At 40.3% G+C, this 22,671-nt stretch overlaps 1 protein-coding gene and 1 non-coding gene across 2 annotated transcripts in view; both read left to right on the top strand.

Annotated features, from left to right (window-relative positions):
• Window positions 1-22,671, top strand: part of ckap5 (cytoskeleton associated protein 5) — a 133,178-nt gene that overhangs the window by 97,400 nt on the left and 13,107 nt on the right. Inside the window, exons 34-39 of the mRNA XM_078549556.1 lie at window positions 7,191-7,370; window positions 8,746-8,866; window positions 11,508-11,687; window positions 16,225-16,412; window positions 18,939-19,017; window positions 19,129-19,317. Coding sequence (XP_078405682.1) covers window positions 7,191-7,370; window positions 8,746-8,866; window positions 11,508-11,687; window positions 16,225-16,412; window positions 18,939-19,017; window positions 19,129-19,317 — 937 coding nt within the window. The remainder of the gene's footprint in view (window positions 1-7,190; window positions 7,371-8,745; window positions 8,867-11,507; window positions 11,688-16,224; window positions 16,413-18,938; window positions 19,018-19,128; window positions 19,318-22,671) is intronic.
• LOC144685127 (small nucleolar RNA SNORD67) lies at window positions 12,095-12,203 on the top strand. The gene has a single exon (XR_013577639.1). It is a non-coding gene; the product is annotated as a small nucleolar RNA SNORD67 (small nucleolar RNA).

Below are 22,671 nucleotides of genomic sequence, written 5' to 3'. Positions count from 1 at the left end.
TCTGAAGAATTATATATGAACTTCAACATTTCAATAAACTTTTTTATTCTTTCATGGGATGTGGGTGTCATTGGTAAGGCCAGCATTTAGTGCCTATCCCTAATTGTTTTCAGACGTTCCCAAGGTGTGCAGCATATAGATAAGAAATAGAGGACCAAAGATACTGTGGATCCTTGGGGGTACTTCAGATATAATGGTATGGGAGTGCGAAGGGAGGCCATTGCAGGTGATTCTCTGGCTATGGTTCAATGGATCAAGATGGAATGGGGCAGGGGCTTTTCCACCCACATGGACAATGGACAGGAGGCATTGGAGTAGGATCGCCTAGCTAACTGTTGAAGGCTGCTTATAGGTTAAGGATGAGGGATATTTTACCCAGCCACTATGTCACTTGTGACTTTGGAGCTGTTTTAATACTGTGTCAGGGGCTGGAAGCCTAATTGGAGGGATTCAAACTTGGAATTGCAGGAAAGATAGGCAACGATTTGGGAAATGACAGTACATTGAAGGATTTTGGAGCGGAAAGGAAGATTTAAGATGGGGTGGTAGTTTACAAGGACTGAAGGGGTCAATCATTAGTTCTATTTCTGGTGTGCTGGAGGGAAGGTCATAGATGCAACAGCTGAAAATAGTTGGGCCTAGGGTGCTGCTATGAGAAATTCCAGCAATGTTCTGGGCTGAGATAATTTGCCTCCCACCAATTGGAGCCATCTTCCTGTGTGCCAGGTATAACTTCAGCCACTACAGGTTCCAACCTGATCGGTCTATGAGGGCTCCTCGGTACCACACTCCAAGCAAATTTTGTCTTGATGTGAAGGTCAGTTGCTCTCTCGCCTTTGGCATTCAGGTCCTGTCTGTGCCTGAACCAAGGCTCCAGTGAGAGCTGGAGCTTATTTATCTGACAAAACACAAACAACATTTAAGCATACAAGTAGAGTGTGACAAAAAATAAGGCATTTTTGTCTACTTGATTCTTGATGACGTAGTGCATACAACTTGGGTACTGGAAATTAATTTTTCAAACTGCCTGCAATATACATTGCATTCTGGCTGATTACACCTCAAGATAAGGCAAAGATGTGCGTAATACTAGAACAAATAAATCAAGCTATTCCAGTCAAGTCAAACATACCATATGCTTTATGTCTGAATACACAAATACTAAGGGAGGTAAGGCCATGGTTCTCTCTAAAAGCAAAATATCAACGCTGAGCAGGTCAAGTGACATCTTCTAAACCTTATGAACTATCTTCAGATGCTATTGGTTGAAGGATAAGGATTGGTTAGGACACCTGCTGGACTTCAAAATGATATCTTAGGACCTTTTATGCCCACCCGAGAAGTTTAATGTCTCACTCAAGATAGCATCGTGCAAAGTGCAGCTGTTCCTCAGTACTGCATTGAAGTGTCAACCTAGGTTTTGTGTTTCTCTTCAACGGGGCTTGAACCCACGACCTTCTGATTCAGAGATGTACGTTACCAACTGAGCCACAGCTGACATTTTAATTCTTTGTAGTCTTTTTGGGAAGTCCCAAAGCTTCTGGCTCCAAATAGATCCTGAATACAGGAAACCAAGCATGATGGATTTTTCTGAAGCCAACAGAAGTCGAAGACTCGAATATAACCAAGCCAATGAAAGAACAGTGTTTTTAAGGATCAGTTTAATGTTGAAGATTAATATAAAGAATAGAATGTCTGCCTATTTTGTTGAAACTTAGGAATAGGAATAAGTCACTCAACCCCTTGACCTGCTCTACTATTCTGTTAGATCATGGCTGATCTGTACTTCAACTCAGTTTAACTGCCTTAACTCCAAGTCCCTTGATAACCTTGCCTAACAAAAAAACACCTATTTCAGACTTGATAGCTCCAATTTCCCAGCATCCTAAATCTTCTGGGGGAAGAGAATTTCAGATTTCTACTATAGAGGTACAGTGACTCAAAGCCAACAGTCTGAAAACCGGACACTTTTTAAAGCTGCCATCACCTGACTTTCCCTCCTCACCAACTTCTTTGGTCGAGCTGTGGCTGGGAAATTCTTTGGAGCTGCTCCCACTCTTCCATCAACACTTCATCGAAGTGAAGCGGGAACCCCGTTTACATCCATATATAGGCTTCTGGCAAAGTAACACTGATCGGAAGCAGCTCCAAAGAATTTTCTGGCACATCTTGCAGCATTGTTTCTACTTCTTTCAAAACTGCCCTTTGAAATCCTTACTTGAAAAACATACCTTCAACACTCTACAAGCCTGACCCAAACTGCATGACCCGAAAACCAGCAAGATTCAATCTGGAAAAACTCAGCAGGTCTGGCAGTATCGGCGGAGAAGAACAAAGTTGACGTTTCGAGTCCTCATGACCCTTCAACAGAACTAAGTAAAAATAGGAGAGGGGTGAAATATAAGCTGGTTTAAGGTGGGGGTGGGGCGGTGGTTGTAGGGACAAGCAAGCAGTGAAAGGAGCAGATAATCAAAAGAGGTGTTGAAGGTGGTGATATCTAAAAGAATGTGCTAATTAAGAATGGATGGCAGGACACGCAAGGGGTGGGGGTGGGGTGAAATAAGACTAAAAGGGCATAAAAGGTATAGATTTAAAAATAATGGAAATAGGTGGGAAAAGAAAAATCTATATAAATTATTGGAAAAAACAAAAGGGAGGGGGAAGAAACGGAAAGGGGGTGGGGATGGAGGAGGGAGTTCAAGATCTAAAGTTGTTGAACTCAATATTCAGTCCGGAAGGCTGTAAAATGCCTAGTCGGAAGATGAGGTGCTGTTCCTCCAGTTTGCGTTGGGCTTCACTGGAACAATGCAGCAAGCCAAGGACAGACATGTGGGCAAGAGAGCAGGGTGGAGTGTTAAAATGGCAAGCGACAGGGAGGTCTGGGTCATTCTTGCGGACAGACCGAAGGTGTTCTGCAAAGCGGTCGCCCAGTCTGCGTTTGGTCTCCTCCCCCACCCCCCCCACCTTAAACCAGCTTATATTTCACCCCTCTCCTATTTTTACTTAGTTCTGTTGAGTCATGAGGACTCGAAACGTCAACTTTGTTCTTCTCCGCCGATGCTGCCAGACCTGCTGAGTTTTTCCAGGTATTTCTATTTTTGTTTTGGATTTCCAGCATCCGCAGTTTTTTGTTTTTATATATATTTAAGATTCAATCTGGCACAGACTCAGTCAAGCTGTTGCTGGTTTTGAGATGCTATACCTGTACCCTAATCAACATTAGAGGATTTATAACTTCTATCATTTGTTTAAATAATTTTGTTTGTTTACCTGTTTAATGTTCAGTGAAACTTTTCTAGTGGTTTATAGCCATGTAGCCACACTCATTTACCAAAGATCTGTGTAATGTCAGGTGCTTTATTTGGTCTTTCTGTCATAGTCATAAGAGGTCTACAGCACAGAAAAAGGCCCTTTGGCCCATCGAGTCTCCGCCAGTCAAACAAGTACCTAACTATTCTAATCCCATTTTCCAGCAGTAGGCCCATAGCCTTGTATGCCATGGCATCGCAAGTGCACATCCAAATACTACTTAAATGTTATGAGGGTTTCTGCCTCTACCACCCTTTCAGACAGTAGGTTCCAGATTCCCACCACCCTTTAGGTGAAAAAAATTCTTCCTCCCATCCCCTCTAAACTTCCTGCCCCTTACCTTAAATCTATGCCCCCTGGTTATTGATCCCTCCGCCAAAGGGAAAAGTTCCTTCCCGTCTATGCTCCTCATAATTTTATACACCTCCCTCAATCTCCTCTGCTGCAGGGAAAATAACCCCAGTCTATCCAATCTCTCCTCATACTCTCCAGCCCAGGCAACATGTTGGTAAATCTCCTCTGCACACTCTCGTGCAATCACATCCTTCCTATAATGCGGATTCCAGAACTGCACGCAATACTCTAGCTGTGGCCTAACCAGCGTTTTATACAGTTCCAGCATAACCTCCCTGCTCTTATATTCTATGCCTTGGCTAATAAAGGCAAGTATCCCATAAGCCGCCTTCATCACCTTATCTACCTGTCCCGCTACCTTAAGGGACTGGTGGACATGCACACCAAGGTCCCTCTGATCTTCGGTACTTCCCAGGGTCCTACCATTCATCGTGTATTCCCGTGCCTTGTTTGTCCTGCCCAAGTGCATCACCTCACACTTATCTGGATTAAATTCCATTTGCCACTGATCAGCCCATCTGACCAGCCCGTCTATATCCTCCTGTAATCTAAGGCTATCCTCCTTACTATTTACCACCCCACCAATTTTCATGCCATCCACGAACTTACTGATCAACCCTCCTACATTTAAGTCTAAATCGTTGATATTTACCACAAACAGCAAGGGATCCAACACTGATACTTGTGGAACCCCACTGGACAGGGGCATTCGGTCATAAAAACACCCCTCGTCCATCACCCTCTGCTTCCTGCCACTCAGCCAATTCTGGATCCAATTTTCCAAATTGCCTTGGATCCTGTGGGTTCTTACCTTTGTTATCCGTCTCCGTGAGTTCTTACCTTTGTTATCAGTCTCCCATGCGAGACCTTATCAAAGGCCTTGCTGAAGCCCAAGTAGACTACGTCAAATGCATTGCCGTTATGTACACACCTGGTCACCTCTTCGAAAAATTCAATCAAATTGGTCAGACACGACCTCCCCTTAACAAAGCCATGCTGACTGTCCTTGATTAATCCCTGCCCCTCCAAGTGTAGATTAATTCTGTCCCTCAGAGTTGCTTGCAGTAGTTTCCCCACCACTGAGGTTAGACTGACTAGCCTGTAGTTCCCTGGTTTATCCCTTCCTCCCTTCTTCTTGAATAAAGGTACCACATTGGCTGTCCTCCAGTCCTCTGGCACCTCTCCTGTGGCCAGAGAGGTATTGAAAATTATTGCCAGCGCCCCTGCTATCTCCTCCCTTGCCTCACTCAACAGCCTGGGATATATTTCATCTTGGCCTGGAGATTTATCTATTTTTAAGCCTGCCAGACCACTCAGAACCCCCTCCCTTTCTATGCTAATTTCTTTAATTATATCGCAGTCCTTCTGCCTGATTTCCATCCCCATGTCCTCATTCTCACTTGTGAACAAAGAACAAAGAGAAGTACAGTACAGGAAACAGGCCCTTCGGCCCTTCAAGCCTGCGCCGATCATATTGCCCGTCAACTAAAACATTTTGTACTTCTGGGGTCCGTATCCCTCTATTCCCAACCTATTCAAGTATTTGTCAAGCTGCCTCTTAAACATCACTATCGTACCTGCTTCCACCACCTCCTCTGGCAGCGAATTCCAGACACTCACTACCCTCTGCGTAAAAAAACTTGCCCCGCACATCTCTATAGTTTTCTCCTCTCACCTTAAATCTATGTCCCCTAGTAATTGACTCTTCCACCCTGGGAAAAAGCTTCTGACTATCTGAACACCGACGCAAAGTATTCATTTAGAACCCAGCCTACATCTTGCTCCACACGCACATTACCACTGTGGTCCTTAATGGGCCCTACTCTTTCTCTAGTTATCCTCTTATTCTTAATGTACTTCTAAGATAACTTTGGATTTTCCTTTATTTTACCTGCCAATGTTTCTTCATGCCCCCTTTTTGCTCTCCTAATTTGCTTTTTAAGTTCCCCCCTACACATTCTATACTCCTGTAGGGCTTCTGCTGTTTTGAGCCCTCGGCATCTGCCATCCCTTTTTCTCTATCTAATCCTGTATATCCCTCGACATCCAGGGTTCCCTGGATTTGTTGGTCCCACCCTTTATCTTTACTGGAATATGTTGGCCCTGTACTCTCCCTATTTCCTTCTTGAATGAGATCCACTGCTCCACTCTGCTTCACTGTTGTTAAAGTAGCTTTCCTCTGGGTTCTATGGGAGAGACATTTCAGTTTAGGATTACTTTTGCAAGCTTTGCTCTTAATGTTATAAGCAATTCATTCACTTGGAAAAGTAAAAAGTGTTGAAGCCTGGTGTTGAATAAATTATACTTGTATAAAAGCAAAATACTGCGGATGCTGGAAATCTGAAATAAAAACAGAAAATGCTGGAAAAACTCACCTGGTCTCTCAGCATCTGTGGAGAGAAAAACAGAGTTAACGTTCCGAATCCGTATGACTCTTCAGAGCACGTTATAATTATACTTGTACTTTAGGTTATTAACTGCAGTGAAACAGATACTGCAAACCAGTGTGTTAAGAGCAGGATGTTGTTTTCTTTGCTTAACTTTTTTTTGTTCTTTGTCTGTTGCTTTTATAATTGTGCTTATTGTCTAAATCTGTCTTCTGACTTCTTTCACGGCATTTCCTTGGAAAGAATAATGTATCGAACCTATCGAATGTAAGTAAAACTTGTTCTTGGTTGTAGGTTGACTGTGCACTGCTATCGAACCAGCGTACTAACTTTCATTCACAACTATTAAGAATTCCTAAATTCTGTAGGTTACTTGTATATAAAGGGAAAAAAAGTAGTTTGTATTTTCCAGAAACTTTCAGTTGTTAAATTTGTTCCGTTTTATTCGTGTATGTAAGTTCCAAGGGCTGAAGAAATGGCAAGTGCACAGTCTGGTGTCATGTATTTCAGCTGCAGAGCTAGTTGCACAGTATTATTTAGAGCCACTTTGACAGATTTAACTTTTGCTTCAAGACCTTTTTTAAACACAAAGGCAGTCCACGAAATGCACTTAATTCCTTCAATACCCTTTTTGGATCTCTTAATATTAGGGCGGCTTGTATTCAGTCAATAATATGATGAAGTTTAAAGAGAGTGTATAACTAAGTTGTATAAACCAAAAGTTCCCAGGTTTGCTAGCAGATCTCAGCCAGGATGTTTTGAGTGCTAAAATTGGCTTTCCTGTCCCTAGGCAAGGGAATAGAAAAATTGACTGGTGGTTTTGCTGCTGATTTTCTGTCCACGTACACTTGACAGTACTTGTTCATGGAAATTGCTAAAAATATGGGCTCTTGACCAAGTTACCAGAAAGGAATCGGAGCTTGTTAAACCCTAGCTCAGTTGGAATTAACATTTGAGTGGGGGGTGGGGAAGGTGAAAAAGAATAGAAGAAATTTAATAAAATAAATTAACTATGTTCTGAATAGGTTACAAAGCTTAAGTTAAGATATGTACCACTTTGAGTGCTTGAAGGTGTTTCCCATTGTAAGGAAAAATATTGGATCATTATTAACACTCTTTTGCATTAAAATTTTTTTGCAGTCAAGCACGCTCCAATAATTCGCACGCCACATCTGAATCTACACCCATGATTCCAAGAGAGTTCCAGTTGGATCTTGATGAAATAGAAAATGACAACAATGCTGGCGGCTGTGAATTACCAGACCTGGTGCAGCACAAACTTGATGAGCTCTATGAACCAGTTTGCATTCCAGAACCAAAGTAAGTCGTCAATGTATTGAAAGGAATTAAAAAATCCTTATGAAAGGAAAAGCTGTGCTTAACCTTTTATTGATATCTGTACTCTATTATATCCCATTGTTCTACTTCATTTATTTTTTTATTTTCTAAAGTGTAGATGATGTCCTAGTTTTAATTACCAATGTGCACCAGCTCACATTTACCTCGTTTCAATTAATTTGCTACTTAACTGCCCTGCCTAGAAGTTTGCTCAAGTTGACAAGCAGCTACTTCAATGTCTGATGATCAAAACAGTGGCTAGGGAAAAGGCAAAACTGGAACTTAATTAAATCCTTCATTCAGAGATCAACTTTTGGTGGCATTTTGAATTTCAGTATAATCTAGACAATGTCAGAACTGTTTTAATCTATGACTATGATTGACTTTTTGCACTTGTATATCCTTGCAGGAGCACATTCATAGCACAATTACCTGACTTTATACTGCAGGTTTTTGTTTTCCTTGCCTCAAAGCAAAACTCTCTATTGCTTATGCATCCTTTCATCCTTCCAAGGAGGATGAAATGAATGTGATGCATTAGAATGTATGATGAAAACCAGAGTTTGTGCAGAGGTTAACACTTTGTTTCCCTTAACTGGCAATTGAAATGGAAGCAGTGCCATTTTGTGTCCTTTGCCTGTGATTTCCCAGAATATATCAAATTAGGCTAAACTTCTACTGTGTATGGATAATGTATGAATTGAAGAGCAAGGATCCTTACAGGTAAATTCTTTCCAATTTTAACAGCTGTAGTTAGGTACTACTCTACTGGTGCAGTCTTTCCACCTTGGTCTGCTAAATCAATTGCATGCTGCTGAGCTGTTAAAGAGTTAGCGATTTGACCCTGTAGTCTTGAGCACCTTGGCCAATGCTGGGGATATGACTACATCAGTGGTAACACACTGATCTAAACCATTTATAAATCATTTTAATTAAATTAAATTAAAAGTAAGCTGCATCACAGCCAACACCTAGCTGTATGGTTTGATAGTGCCATTTATTGGCTTTCCTTCTGGTTTTCTTCATGCTGCTGCTTCACAAACTTCATCAAATGCCACCAAAAATTGTTAGGAAATGAACGCCAAAATATGAAAACATCACCAAGAGGCAGGCACCTTTTGTGCCTTTGCATTTCATTGGCATAGCTGTTGGCAGTACTCATGGGGTAATTATAATTCAAAAATTAAAACATCTTGTACATTAAACCCACTGGGAACAAGTGGCTAGTGCAAGTGCCAGCCACAAGTAACATAGTGAAAGTTGAACATGTTTGCAACTGTGCAATCTTATTTTGAGGTTGCAACATGAAAATTTTGATTAACTTTTAAGCTTCTTTAATTTCCTTAAATGTTTTCAGAAATCGTTCAGTTTCTCCACACTTTGATGAGATACATGGCAGCACTGATTCTACTATCAATTTTGTTGTGTCGCAGGTGGCAAGTAGTGATATTAACACCAGCATACAGGCTCTTGCCCAGGTAGGAAATCAGTGTTTCCTGTGGAGATGGCCATGTAACTGAATACTTGTTTATTTTTATTAATATCTTACCCAAAAGCACAGATATTAATGTCCCAATTCCCTATTTGGACTTTTAAAAACTGGGAATAGTTACTATTAGGCAAATGAGCTCGAATGAGCCAAAGGCCGCCTTCAATGTCTTCCCTGAAAGAATTTTGTACATTTGAAGTATGAAATCTGAAAAGAATGCCTTTGGCTAAGATACTTTTTGTTTCAACAAAGCCAGATAATTAAAAATGTTGCATCAACAACTGTCAAAATTCTGGAATCTGTCATTAGGTGCTACCCATTTCACAATAGCCTAGTAACTGTTGATCAGAACAAATTAGAGAGCCATATGCTTGGATATTTTGAGTAACATACCAAATTGACGTCAAAGTCCATTGTTACTTTTTCAGAAATCTTGTAATAAGGAAGAAAGGTTAAGGGCATTATCTATGGAAGTGGATAAAGTATTGGCTGAAAGAGGAAATCATGGCTGCTAGGGAAGTGATGTCAAGCTGGGGTACCATATTAAGACAGGTGCTTAAGAAATCAATGGAAGGGCCTGTTCTAATTTTAATCTGCATTAACATTCTGGATTTTTTAATTCAGTGGGAGACAAGTTGGGTAGATTTATAAATTTATTAAATTGGGCAGAAGGAGAAAGTGTATAATAAGAGTCTGAAGGACAAATACAGAAAAATAATGGCATGAAATTTTTAGATGTTTTAAGGCGTTGCATGTGAGAAGGAAAAGAATGAGTAAACATAATGAATAGTGTAGAACTAGACTCAGTTCTGGTCTCCTGAGGCACCAAAGAAAACCCAAGGACTGAAATATGAAAAGGTTTTAGGAAAAACTTAGGATTCATGCTCTTGTAAGGAGGCAAATGAGGGGGTGTTGAAGGTTTACATGGTAACTAAGTAGAATAAAAAGAACAGATTTATCAGGATAATATCAAGGCAGCATTTGACTGAGTATGGCGTCAAGGAGCCTGAGTAAAAGTGACGTCAGTGGCGGGTGATGGTGGGGGGGAAATTCCACTGGTTGGAGTCATACCTCGGCACAAAGGTAAATGGTTTTTGGATACCAATTATCTCTGTCCTGAGAAACCTGTCTAGCAATACTCTGGGGCTGTGTCCTAAGTTCACCCACCTTCAGCTCCTTCATTAATGACCGTCCCTCCAAAGTGTTCAGCAACATTTGCAACTGACCTGAACAGCAAGACCTGAACAATCAGGCTTGGGATAATAAGTAGCAAGTAGCATTTATGCCATGCAAGTGCCAGGGAATGACCATCTGCAAAAAAGCAGAGTTGCCTTTTGGCAATTACTGTCATTAAATCCCCCAGCTCCAGCACACTGGGAGGCTACCATTGACCTGAAACTTAACCAATCAAATAAATACTGTGGTTACAAGAGCAAGTCAGGGTCTGGGTATTGTGTTGAGTAACTTGACCCCTAATTCTCCAAAACCTTTCAACCATTAAGTCAAGAGTGATGGAATACTCCTCGCTTGCCTGGATGAGTGCAGCTCCAACAACACAAGCTTGATACCATCCAGGACAAAGCAGCCTGCTTGACTGATACCCTGTCCACCAACTTAAATGTTCACTTCCTCCACCACTGGTGCAAAAGTAGTATGTACCATCTACAGGATGCAATGCAACCATTTACCAAGACTTTTTTGAAAGCACCTTCCAAACCATGGCCTCTACCAACTAGCAGACAAGGGTAGCAGAGAAATGGGAATACTTACAACTACAAGTGTCCCTTCAAGTCCCACATCATCCTGACCTGGAAGTATAGCACACAGCTTTTTCATTGTTGGGTTAAAAATGTAACTCCTTACCTAACCGCACTGTGGGTGTACCTACACCCCATGGACTGGAGCGGTTCAAGAAGGCAGTTCACTACCACCACCACCACCTCAAGGGCAACTAGGGATGGGCAACGAATGCTGGCCCAGCCAGCAAAGCCCACATGCCTTGAATGAATAAAGATTAAACTGTAGCTGTTCAAGAAAGCCACTCACTACCACCTTTTTAAGGCAATTGGGAATGGGTGATAAATGGTGGCTTTGTTAGCAGTGATGCTCACATCCCATGAATGAGTTTAAAAAATGAATAACTGAATTCAAGTTATGCGAAGAGATTGAAGAAGCTGGGTTTGTTCTTAGAGCCGAGAAGATTGAGGGGAGACTTGGATATTCAAAATAACAGGTTTTGATCAAGCCTATAGGGAGGAATGATTTCTTCTGGCAAGTGAGCTGGTAACCAGAGGTCATGGATGTAAAATAATTGGCAAAAGAACTGGAAGGAAAATTTCTTCACAAAGTTGTTAAAATCAGAATGGCAGTAGCTGAAATTATGGTGGAATCAGATTCTACAAAGGGCAGTTGGACATTTGCTTGAGGGTTTTGGGGGGCTGGGGAATGGGGCTAATTGGATAGCTCTTAGGAAGAGCTGGCACAGGCAAGATTGGCGGAATGGCAGACTCTTGTGCTGTAAGATTCCATAATTCTATAAGTCTAGGTAAAATGAAGATCCATTGTCTATATTGTATTCAGGTTCTCTTGCATGAATTATAGCAAATTAAGTAATCTTGCTTGGCTTTCAGATTGACGAAGTTTTGCGACAGGAGGATAAAGCTGATACCATGTCTGGTCACATTGACCAATTTCTCATTGCAACCTTCATGCAACTTCGATTAATTTATAACACGCACATGGCTGATGAAAAACTTAACAAGACAGAAATCCTGAAGCTTTATAGCTGTATCATTGGGAATATGATTACGGTATAGTTTCTAATGCCATTTTGAAATATTGTATTGTGTAAGATATTTATATGCAGTCAATACCATGACTTTTTTGTGAATTTGGAAAACCCTATTCTAAATTTATACTGCATGAGTTGGACAAAATAGATGCTTGCTTGACACTAGCGGGCATTATGCACACAGCAAAAACTAGGAACAAAAATGGGCAAATATCTAAAAACATTAAATTTAAGAAGTCGTCAATGTAGTGGGCATTATTACATTTATAAACTTTAATTCCTAAAATCCAATGGAAAAGAATATTCCTTTGAGCCCATAGACCTGTATTTTAAAGCTTTAATGAACCGGGGCCTAACGTTTGTCTAGAGTGTGTCTATTAAATTGAAGGAAAATAAATAGTTTTGTGTAGATTTTCCTGGCGAGCATGTGAGAGTGATGAGTTGCACTATGGAAGGAGTAGTAATGCAGTGACATAGCTGCTCCTTTCTGAACCCTGAGGACTAAACAATGTGCACAGGGGCCATCTGACTCACAAATTGATGCTATATAGAAAAATTTCTGAGTGTCCGGATATTTAGGTGAAACATCTTAAATTTATGTAAGAGATACCTGGACTCCTAAGCCATTAAAAATTTGGGAGTTGTGGGAAAGAGCAACACCAGTGTTGATATGTCTAGGCAAAGTGGAAGAAAAACAAAATGCATGTTTAGCATTAGCCTGACTTAATCAGAAATTAGACTTGGGAACAGAAGGAAAATTGAAGCATTCTAAACGTATGGCGTTGTCAGAGCTGGAAGTTAGACTAGCAATGAGAGGGGGGGAAAATTGAAATGAACTAGAAGACCCTGGGAATACCCAACAAGATTGTTAGTATCTGAAAAGTTTTCCTTTTGGTAAATGCTTTTGAAATGGTGAATGTGATGCTACCACTTTTATGACTTTTCTAAAATAAAAGGAAAGTGACTACTAGTAACTAGCATATTTGACTTTCCAAAAATAAAATGATTGGAGGTGTGCGGGAAGAGCTGCTGTGAAGTGCAATGTGCTGAATGTTATACAAAGGTCCTTTCAGGCAGCCTCTGAAAAGGAATTGGATCAAAAGGTGAACTCAAAAAGAAACCTATTCATACATTTTTCAGCTCACCATGCTGTCGGTGAGGAACTCTTAGTACCTGCTGTTTGCTGAGTGAATACTCAAACCCATACTTGTAGTGTCTAATGATTAATGGCTGTCTTCCTGTACTAGGAGGAAGGAAGGGGTCTCTTTGGCATTGAGGTGACATGCTTGGTGATGGAAATTTTAACCTACAGATGTAATTTTCACCTAACCTATCTAGATTGGATCAGCCTCCTGCTTTGGCAATTGTCACAATGGAAAATTGCAATCTCCTGTCGATGGGTTAGATGGCTGAATTGATGCCCTGTTGCCCAAGCCAGGCAGGTGCCCCACATTCTGCAGTAGTCAGCATAACTTGCTAATGGCAACTAAAAGGGAAAGCTGGTCTCTATTGGCTGGGAATCATTTTAGTTTGTTTGCTTTTATTATTCTTGCTTTCGTGTAACCATGCATGCCATTGCCTAAACAGTTAAGTGGTCCCACCTGGACAACAAATAGGCTTACAAATGTTCTGTGCTGATAGCAGTTAAACTTTACCCCTCAATATACTATATTATCTAAACTTTCTAGACTAAATTGCATGTCTCCCTAAAAGTGGGTGAGAGAATGTATGTTTCATGTGAGGCTAAGAGAAACTTAAATAATAGATGCCAGTTGCCCCACCTTCCCAATGTGTCCACACATTATCCTGTTGAGTAGGGCACCCGCATTAAGGAAGGGAGATTTTTCTTTTCAAGAAAGCAGATCGGGTCTGATTATCAGGATCTCAACAGTTAAATGGGCAGTGGGTTGCAGGGTGGGGATGCGGTGCAGTGGTTTGCAGAGGTATGAAGTAGCAGCATCCCCTGTTAGGCATAACTGGCTGGGAGCTGGATACTGGGTCAGAATAGGTGCATAAGTTATGTGTTGTAGTTTATCAGATTTTGTTTGGTGGCTGGAGTGTTTCTCCGAGTCTCTCAAAGAAGCAGAGGGCCTCCATTGAAAGGGTTACTACTGTACTGTGGCCACTGTCCCTCCCTGCCTCCCCATAAATATTGGGACCAAGGCTTACAGCTTTGGTACTGCTTTCCACGCATGTAAGAATTTAGATTAATTATCAGTAAATAGATTGTACTGAGAAATTAATGGGGCTTAAAGTCATAAAATCCCTTGGACCTAATGGCTTGCGTTTTAAGAGGTAATTAATGCACTGGTTTTTGACCTTTCAGAATTTCCTAGATTCTAGATGGTTTCTATGGAAAGTTGCAAATGTAAGCCTGCTGTTCGATAAAAGCTGAAGAGAGAAAATGGAAGTATAGACTAATTAGCCTGATATCAGAGAAAATGCTAAATCCTATTATTAGGGACATGATAGGGCACTCAGAAAACCAAAATATAATTAGGCAGTCAACATGGATTTATTGAAGTAAGATTGTGTTTGACAAAGCTGTTAAATTTTTGAAGCTGCAATTCAGAGTGAATGTAGTGTATTTGGATTTTCAAATTCGTTTGATAAGGTGCCACACCAGAATTATTACACAAAATTAAGAATTAAGGGATTTGGTGTAACACATTTGCATGGATTGAGGGATTGTTAAATGGAGAGAAAACAGGAATAAACAGGTCACATTTAGGTTGGCAGTTTGTAACTAGTGGGGCACCACAAGGATCAGTGTTTGAATCTTGACCATTTACAATCTATATCGATGATTTGGTTGCAGGGATGGAATGTAATGTATAAGGTAAAGTGAACAATGAGGAGGGTGCAAAGAGGCTGCAGGGAATTAGACAGGTTAAGTGAGTGAGCAAGAAAATGGTAGATGGAATATAATTTGTGAAGTTATCCACTTTGAAAGGAAAGATAGAATAGCAGAATATTTTTTAAATGATACATTAGGAAGTGTTGATATTCAAAGAGACCTGGGAGCCTTTGTACATGAATAACAAAGTTAACATCTTGATACCACAAACTTGGTGATACCACACCTGGAGTTCAGTCTCCTTTCCCAAGGAAGGGCATACTTGCTTTGGAGTGAGTGCAATGAAGGTTTGCTACTGATTCCTGGGATGAGGGGATTGTCTAAGAGGAGAGATTGAGCAGACTATTCTAGAACTAGAAGGATGAGGGGTGATCCCATTGAAGCATTAATTCTTGAGAGCCCTTGCAGGCTAGATGTTAGGAAGATGACTCCCCTGGCTGTGGAGTTGAGAACTGAGTCACAGTATGAGGGGTTAGCCATTTAGGACTGAGATGAGAAATTTCTTCACTTGAGGTTGTGAACCTTTGGAATTCTCCAGCCCAAAGAGCTGTGGATGCTCAGTTGTCCAGTATATCCTAGACAAATCATTAGCTTTTTGGATAGTAAAGGACCTAGTAATATATGGGGATAGTGCAGGAAGTGGAATAAGGTAGATCATCCATGATATTGAATGACAAAGCAAGGCCGAATGGCCTACACGTTTACCTGTTTACTTTCTTATCCATGTAGAATGGGCAAGTGGGTTATATTTTCTGGAGATGATGTTTAGGGGTGATCTAATCAAGAGAATTTGCAGGATAGGACAGGAGCAGCCTTTTTTCTTAAATACAGAGTAAGAACCCATTATCATGTGAGATTTAAGATGGTGAAATGTGAATCCAGGAAAACTTCGTAGAGGGGTCATAGATGCAAAATCAGTTGAAGTATATAAAAGAAGTTAATATGCCTAGGTTCACCAAATCACTTGTACCATCAGTGGCAATTGGAAAACCCAGGCCACAGTATCCTGTTCTGAAAATGTTTTTGCTCAAAGATCAAATTATTTTGTAATTCAAGTAAGGAGATTTTTATAAAAATGGCACAGGAGGTTTTTTGTATGATTTCAACTCAACGTAATTAAAATTAAACAACTTTGAATTAAGAGTAGACTAATAGTTGGGAGTTTATGGTTGTGAACAAGTGGATATTTTGGCTTTAAAGGAGAGCTACCTCAGCTTTCAAAGGAATGGCATTGTAGCTTGATAGCTCAATGTTTTACTGCCAGCAAAAGTTGAACCTTGTGGAAATGTTCCTGAATTACAGTAACTACTGTTTGGATTTAGTTTGCAAGTGCTGTGACTTATTATGTTTGGTTGGGTTATCATGCTATGTTTGGTTCCCTTGTTGGGAATCTTGTACAGGTGTAAGACTTGGCCTGAGAGATTGCAAGAATCTTCCTTTTCCTTTTTGTACTATGACCCAGAAGTGTGTCAAGTGTTTTCAGATTTGTCTTCCACTCTTTATTGGGGGAGCAGAACATTGAGTGATTTTGAAAACTGACATTTACCACTTAATTAAGGGATCCTCTGAATAGAAGGTTATTTAATATAACAATTTGTTCACTTGGCTGACCCCCAGTATATCAAAGAAGCAAACTGCTTTTACATAATCACTTTCTTTCTCGTGATCTGTTAAGAAATTATTTTTCGTTTTTATTCAGTTGTTCCAAATAGAAGCATTGGCCAAGGAAGCTTCTATGGGAGTTTTGAAAGATCTGATGCATGGATTAATATTATTGATGCTGGATTCACGTTTAGAAGATCTGGATGAAGGCCCACAGGTTATACGATCAGTCAACCTGTTGATGGTTAAAGTTTTGGAAAAATCAGATCCAACCAACATCTTGAGGTAAAAGGGAAAAACTTGAATTGATTGTGGACACTTGAGAAGTTTCTTGAAGCTTGTCCCTTTTGGAACTTGGTTTAGGAATTATTATTTTAGCGAAGTGCCATCTGCATTTGAAAGCATCTCATTATGGTACAATGGGCTATTTGAAGTTTTAAGCACAAAATCTGAAATAAAAATAAAATGGTGGAAATACTCAGGTCAGGTAGCATCTGTGGAGTATTGAAGTTTTGTGAATATTAGTGGAGGCCTTTCTGGAACATGGTAGTAACCTTATGAAACTTTTGATTGGTAGTAATTCAAGCCACTTCTAATGACCTTGGCCACATCATGAAGGGAAAATTCGAGATGAGTACCACATACTTTCTTGTGGAGAAGGCAGGAAATTGAGGTCAGTTACAGGTCAACAGACAGGAACACTGCCTTATTTGGCATCTAGGAAAGCTAGACTGAAAACTGTTGCCTATGTCTAATTCAGAACAATGTTGAGCCTAATTGAGTTTTTAAATCAAACCATTTTTGAACAAATTGTAAAATGGAAATATCCTTTGATAAATCAAATGGATCAGTTTTACTAACCACTTCTCATAATATAAAATCACATTAGTTCCACTGTCTTAAGTCGGTTGCACACACGTGTTTGTGTGTGCTGTCCATTTCAGCCCATGACATCTCCTGCTTAAAGTGCACAGTTTTAGTTTTTCCCCAACATTTTTCAACTTTAAATAGCTAGACAGTTGCCATCACCTAAGTAACCCATGCACTGAAACTGTTGTGTTCTTTGCCACAGTTGAACTAGTGGAATGAAGTCTAACCCCAAATCACCAGGGATCACTGGAGAATGTACAAGATGCCTTCCCTATATGTACTTCACCTCAGAAGTCAACAAATAACACACCATTAATCCACTGCATGCAGCCTAAATTTGCTATGTATTTAAAGATAAAATATAAAAACACTGGCAAGGTAGCTCAGTGGACTAACCTCACTTATACATCTGAAACTAGGTTAGTTTTTCAGCTTCTCTGAGCATGTTCTTGGTATCTGATAATACATATAAGATTTTCTTGACGACTTGAGTACAGAAGTAAAGATGCCTTACTGCAATTGTATAGAGCCTTGGTAAGACTGCACCTGAAGTATTGTGTACAGTTTTGGACCCTTTTCCTAAGGGAGGATATACTTGCCATAGAGGGAGTGCAACGGAGGCTCACCAGACTAATCCCTGGGATTGTGGGATTATTTTATGAGGAGAAATTAAGGAAACAGGGCCTGTTATTCTCTAGAGTTTTGAAGGATATGGGGTTACCTCATTGAGACTTACAAAATTTTTACAGGGTGTGACAGGGAGAATGTAGGTAAGATGCTTCCCCTGGCTGATGAGTCTAGAACCAGGGGACATAATCTCAGAATAAGGGGTAGGCCATTTAAGACTGAAATGAGGAGGATTTTTTTCACTCAGAATGGTAAATCTTTGGAATTCTCCACACCAGAGGCCTGTGGAAGCTCGATCATTGAGCATGTTCAAAGCAGAAATCAGTAGATTTCTGGAGACTGATTCAAGGAATATGGAGCGAGCGCAGGAAAATGGTGTTGAGATAGATGATCAACCATGATATGATAGAATGGTGGAGCAGGCTCGTTGGGCTGAATGGCCTACTCCTGTTCCTAACAAAGCAGATTTAGAAAAATGGCTAGGTAATTGCCATTTATTCATCTCTGTTGTTGAAAGGATCTCTGAAGATGCATCTAACCAGATGAACATCACAGTTCTTCAACTTGACATCCACCAGATCCAAGCTATTTCCATTGATGCGATGTCAGCTTAAAACATCAACTGGGTATTCCACAGCCCTTGATGCAGTTTTTTTTTTAAAAAAGCACCTCTATTTTAAATCTCTTATGTTTAATCTTAAATAGACGTTCCCTTTTTCCAGACCTAACAACCATTGGCAACTGTATTTTAGGTGCATGGACTTAAACTTTGTATGTGAAGAAATAGCAGCTAGTCATGCTGCAAGGTGGTCTTATTTAGGAAGTGAAATCTCTTTGTAGAGCTCAACTTCCAATCGTCACCTATTTCTGACATATTGTTTGAGAAGCAGTGACGACTATTAGGTTGTTCTTTATTGGAATGAGTAATTATTTTCATGTGAAAATTGGAAGGTCATTAAGGTAATTGTGCTAGTTTGGAGTCACATGTACGTCAGACTGAGTAAGGAAGCAGATTTCCTCCCTTGAAGAACATTAGGGAACCAAGATTAGAGAGAGAAGAAGCGATCTGCCCATTTTGGAAGCATGGTTGACTCCCATGATGGGGGCAGCTAAATTATAAGCACCCTAATGATTATTAATGAAACATTCATTGGAAGTAGGAGATAGAAGGAAGAAACCATTAAAGTATGGCTGTGCATCCAAATACTTGTTTCTTTAACTAATAACCACTTTTTTTTGTGCATTATAGTATAACTTTGTACATTATCATGCATTCTTTATCGACGTTGCCTAAAGGAAATCTTTGCTTTGCAGTTCCTTGATTGTGCTTCTGCAGGATAGTCTTTTGGCTACAACAAATAACACTCCAAAGTTTTCAGAGCTAGTCATGAAGGTAATGTGTCAGTAATACTTCAAACATAAATTTGAACTTTCCATTTTTGTTTTTGCTTCTAAAATTCTTTACATTCAAATTAGTTGAGTTCTGTTCAATATATTTTTACAGTGTTTGTGGCGCATGATACGCCTTCTCCCAAGTAATGTGAATATTATCAATGTCGACCGAATTCTTTTGGACATACACAACTTCATGCGGGTTTTTCCAAGGGAGAGATTAAAACAAATGAAGAGTGATCTTCCCATGAGGACACAGAAGACGTTGCTTCATACGCTTTGCAAGCTATTGGGACCGAAGGTTTGATGACTGATTTGATATTTATTGCTTAATGAGTAATGCAGCCATTGATATTTCATGTTAGAGGACATAATGCCAAGAGGTTTCCTGACATCCAAGGCAGTCTTTTTAGTTGCATGTCGTACCAAGAGTAAATGGTAAGAAAATCAGATGGGAGAATCCTATTTAATTTCAGTTGGAGATGTGGACTTATTATCAGTTTTTAGAAATGGAAATCTGTTATGTGGTTCCATGTAGATCTCTCCTATCTTCAAGCTTTTCCTCCTATAATTAATTGTCATCCAGATGCCTGAAGGCCAGCAGCTGCACTAGGCACCAGACCTGGCAAAAGAGTAAATTATAATCATGTTCTTCAAGTTTGAGAGTCACAAGGTGGACTTTAATTTTAAAAAATGCTCTCTCTCACTTTCAATAGATGTGCTAGTTTCTAAGTGCGCTCTTTGTTGCCCATGGAATGAGGTGTACATTTATGCATGAGCAAAGAGGTTTCAACAATTTTAAATACTGAAACACCCCCCCCCCCGCCCCCGAGTCAAGGAGCTGCTTCAGGGAGATTGAGTACATATTGAGAATCTTTAATAAAGAAAGATAAAAATTATTTACACATCCCCTCATGTGACACTGTCACATGAGCTGGGACTTGTTTATGAATTGAGGAAAAATTATTTATTTGTTTCAGGAAACCTCATCCCGTCCTTGGACGAGGTTTCCTGAAAAACACAAAGGCCGCGTGGGCTCTTTGCCCGCCTGCCAACCTTAAGGTTAGACAGGCAGCGTTAATAAGTACTTAAATTAGTTTTTCAATGGCCTTAACAGGCTTTTGACTTTTCAGCGGGCACGCAGCCACCTCTGGTGCGCGCCAGCCGAACGAAAGACCTAAATTACGCGTGGTGACGTCGGGACGCACGCCCAACTTCGATTTGTGTGTCATCGTGTCAGGCCCGTTCCCACACGTCGTCGTCAAAATTCTGGCCACTGTTTCTAAACTTCACCTGGCTAGATAATGCATTTCACCCCTCCTTTGAAAACAATCTAGTCTGGTTTATTTAAAAATGCAAATGTTCTTCTACACCTTCCTTTCTAAACTTCCCCATGTTCACATCAAAGCCTTCAGACCAGCTGCCTTTAATCCAATTAAGTCTCACTGCATGCGCACGCACATATACGCGCGCACACGCACTATTTTACAATAAATTCCAATAATATTGGGAATTATTATATCCTCTTGGCACTCCTAGCATAGCTAGATTTAGATGTACACAAAGTTCTGTGATGGTCAGTTACATAAATAATTCCACAAATGTGGTAGAGTGAAGAGTGAATGCCTTGTTTAGATTTAACTTAATTTCTCTCTAAGCAGAAATATAATTGTACCCAACATTGGAGTTAAAACAACTTGCATTTATATACTGCCTTTAGGTAGTAAAATGTTGCAAGATGCTTCACAGGAGCAGTATCAGACAGAGATTTCAGTAGCAGATGAGCTGAGGCAGGGGCAGAGGTGGAAAAAGTAGCCTTGGTAACAGTGAACAAATGGTTGCAAGCAATCTTGGTCAGAGACCGCTCCAAGGTTGTGAACAACCCAATTCAGCCTGAGACACTGGACAAAGAGAGGGACTGAGGATGCTGGTGTCGGTCTTCCCAGTATTAGATTGGAGAAACCTTTTGCACATTTGGCACTGGTTGTCGGGCAAGTTGTCTAAATCAGGCAGGGAGGGGCTGAGAGAGTCGATGCTGTTGAAGTAGAGCTGGGTGTTGTCAGTGTACACATTGAACCCGATATGTTTTTGGGTGAAGTTGCTGAGGCGCAGCATGTTGATAAATGGGAGGTTACCATCGATAGACCCTTAGGAGACTCCAGAGGTAATGGAATGGGAAGAGGAGCCAATGGAGGTCATTTTCTGGGTACAACTCACTAGATGATGAAGGTGGCCCTATCCAGCTGGAAAGTGAAGGCAAGGCGTTGGAGGATGGTGTGGTCTGCATCAAAAGGTTATAGACGGAGCAGGATTGTGTACTATGACCTTAGTCAATAGGTTGTTATGTGTAACTTTGGTAGTGGCTGCATTGTTTTCCAACTAGTGAAGAATGCCACCACTGTTCAGATACACCAGGCCTATTTTAGTTTATTTAAATATAACAATTTTTTTTAAAGAAAAGGCATTTTTACTTCACCTGTCGGTGGTGTATTAATCTACTGTGATTAATGTAAAGAATCCCTGCTCCCCAGAAATAGAGAATCCAAAAATGTTGAATATCTTAATGGGTATTAAGGCTGGCTGGCACATTGGATTTGTATATTGTCACTCCACCTTGGAGTTATGCTGTAATGCAGCCTGGAGTGACACTTTGCAAATCTATTAGCTGGAAGGGTTCTGATATAAAATTAATTTAAGAAATCTTAATTTAGTTCATTCATGTCTTTAGCACAAGCTATCCATAATTTGGCATGAAACTGACAATCTCACTCAAAAAATTCAGACTGTTGAAGACTGTATAAGGAATAGTGCCAGTTTGAGCTATGTTTTAGGTAGGCTTAATTTCACTGGATACTTCCTACAGATTAATTGCTTTTTCAATGCAGAGTACTGGATTCTGTTTCAATGCTACTTACAGTTCTGAGAACTGATAACCCATAAACAGCTTTGTGGAATTCCTGAGGCACATTTGGCTTGGATTGCTAAGTAGCTAGCGGGCTGCACTGTTGAGGTGGAGGCAGGAATGTGGCTTATAGTGCGATTGCAAACTCTGCTATTCCTGTGACTTTGCCTTTAAATGTAGTTTCCATTCATCATGCACACTGATCGGAGACAAATTTTCTCTGCCGAACTTTGACATGATGGAAATGTGTTTCTTGAGCTGCTAACGTGATGGGAATGCCATGTCAAAGAAGACAGATGGGCTAGGAAATAATGGTATTTTATGTTGTTTCGCTTTCTTTAGAGACATCAAAGAAAAATTCTCAGTCTTGCCTCGATGTATTAGCAGTGTCACTTGTACGTGGGCTGTGGAGGAATTAGGTTTCCTATGTCATACTTTGTGCAGTTTCATAATTGCCATTTGATCTGAACTCTGGCAAATGATGCCTAGAGCAAAGTGCCACTTTGTATGAGCAGTTAGCATTACTCGCAGCTGAAAGGTCTCTTGAAAAGAACAGTTGCTTCCCACGCCTCTGTGTATATTCTTTATGTCCAATATTCATTTGGGGCAAGATTATGCCTAAAAATGAAGAATTTCCTTTCTTCTTGTATCAACTAGTTAACTTTCTGTGATGTAATGATTCTGGCACCAAGATGATTTTTTGTTTACTTCTTAATCCCTCTATTGAAAGAATTATGGTGCTAATAATCTCTG

Source organism: Cetorhinus maximus, chromosome 9, assembly GCF_964194155.1.
Source record: "Cetorhinus maximus chromosome 9, sCetMax3.hap1.1, whole genome shotgun sequence".
In the NCBI taxonomy this organism is placed as follows: Eukaryota; Metazoa; Chordata; class Chondrichthyes; order Lamniformes; family Cetorhinidae; genus Cetorhinus; species Cetorhinus maximus.
The sequence above is the reverse complement of the archived record's forward strand: the minus strand, read 5'-3'. Positions and strand labels throughout refer to the sequence as shown.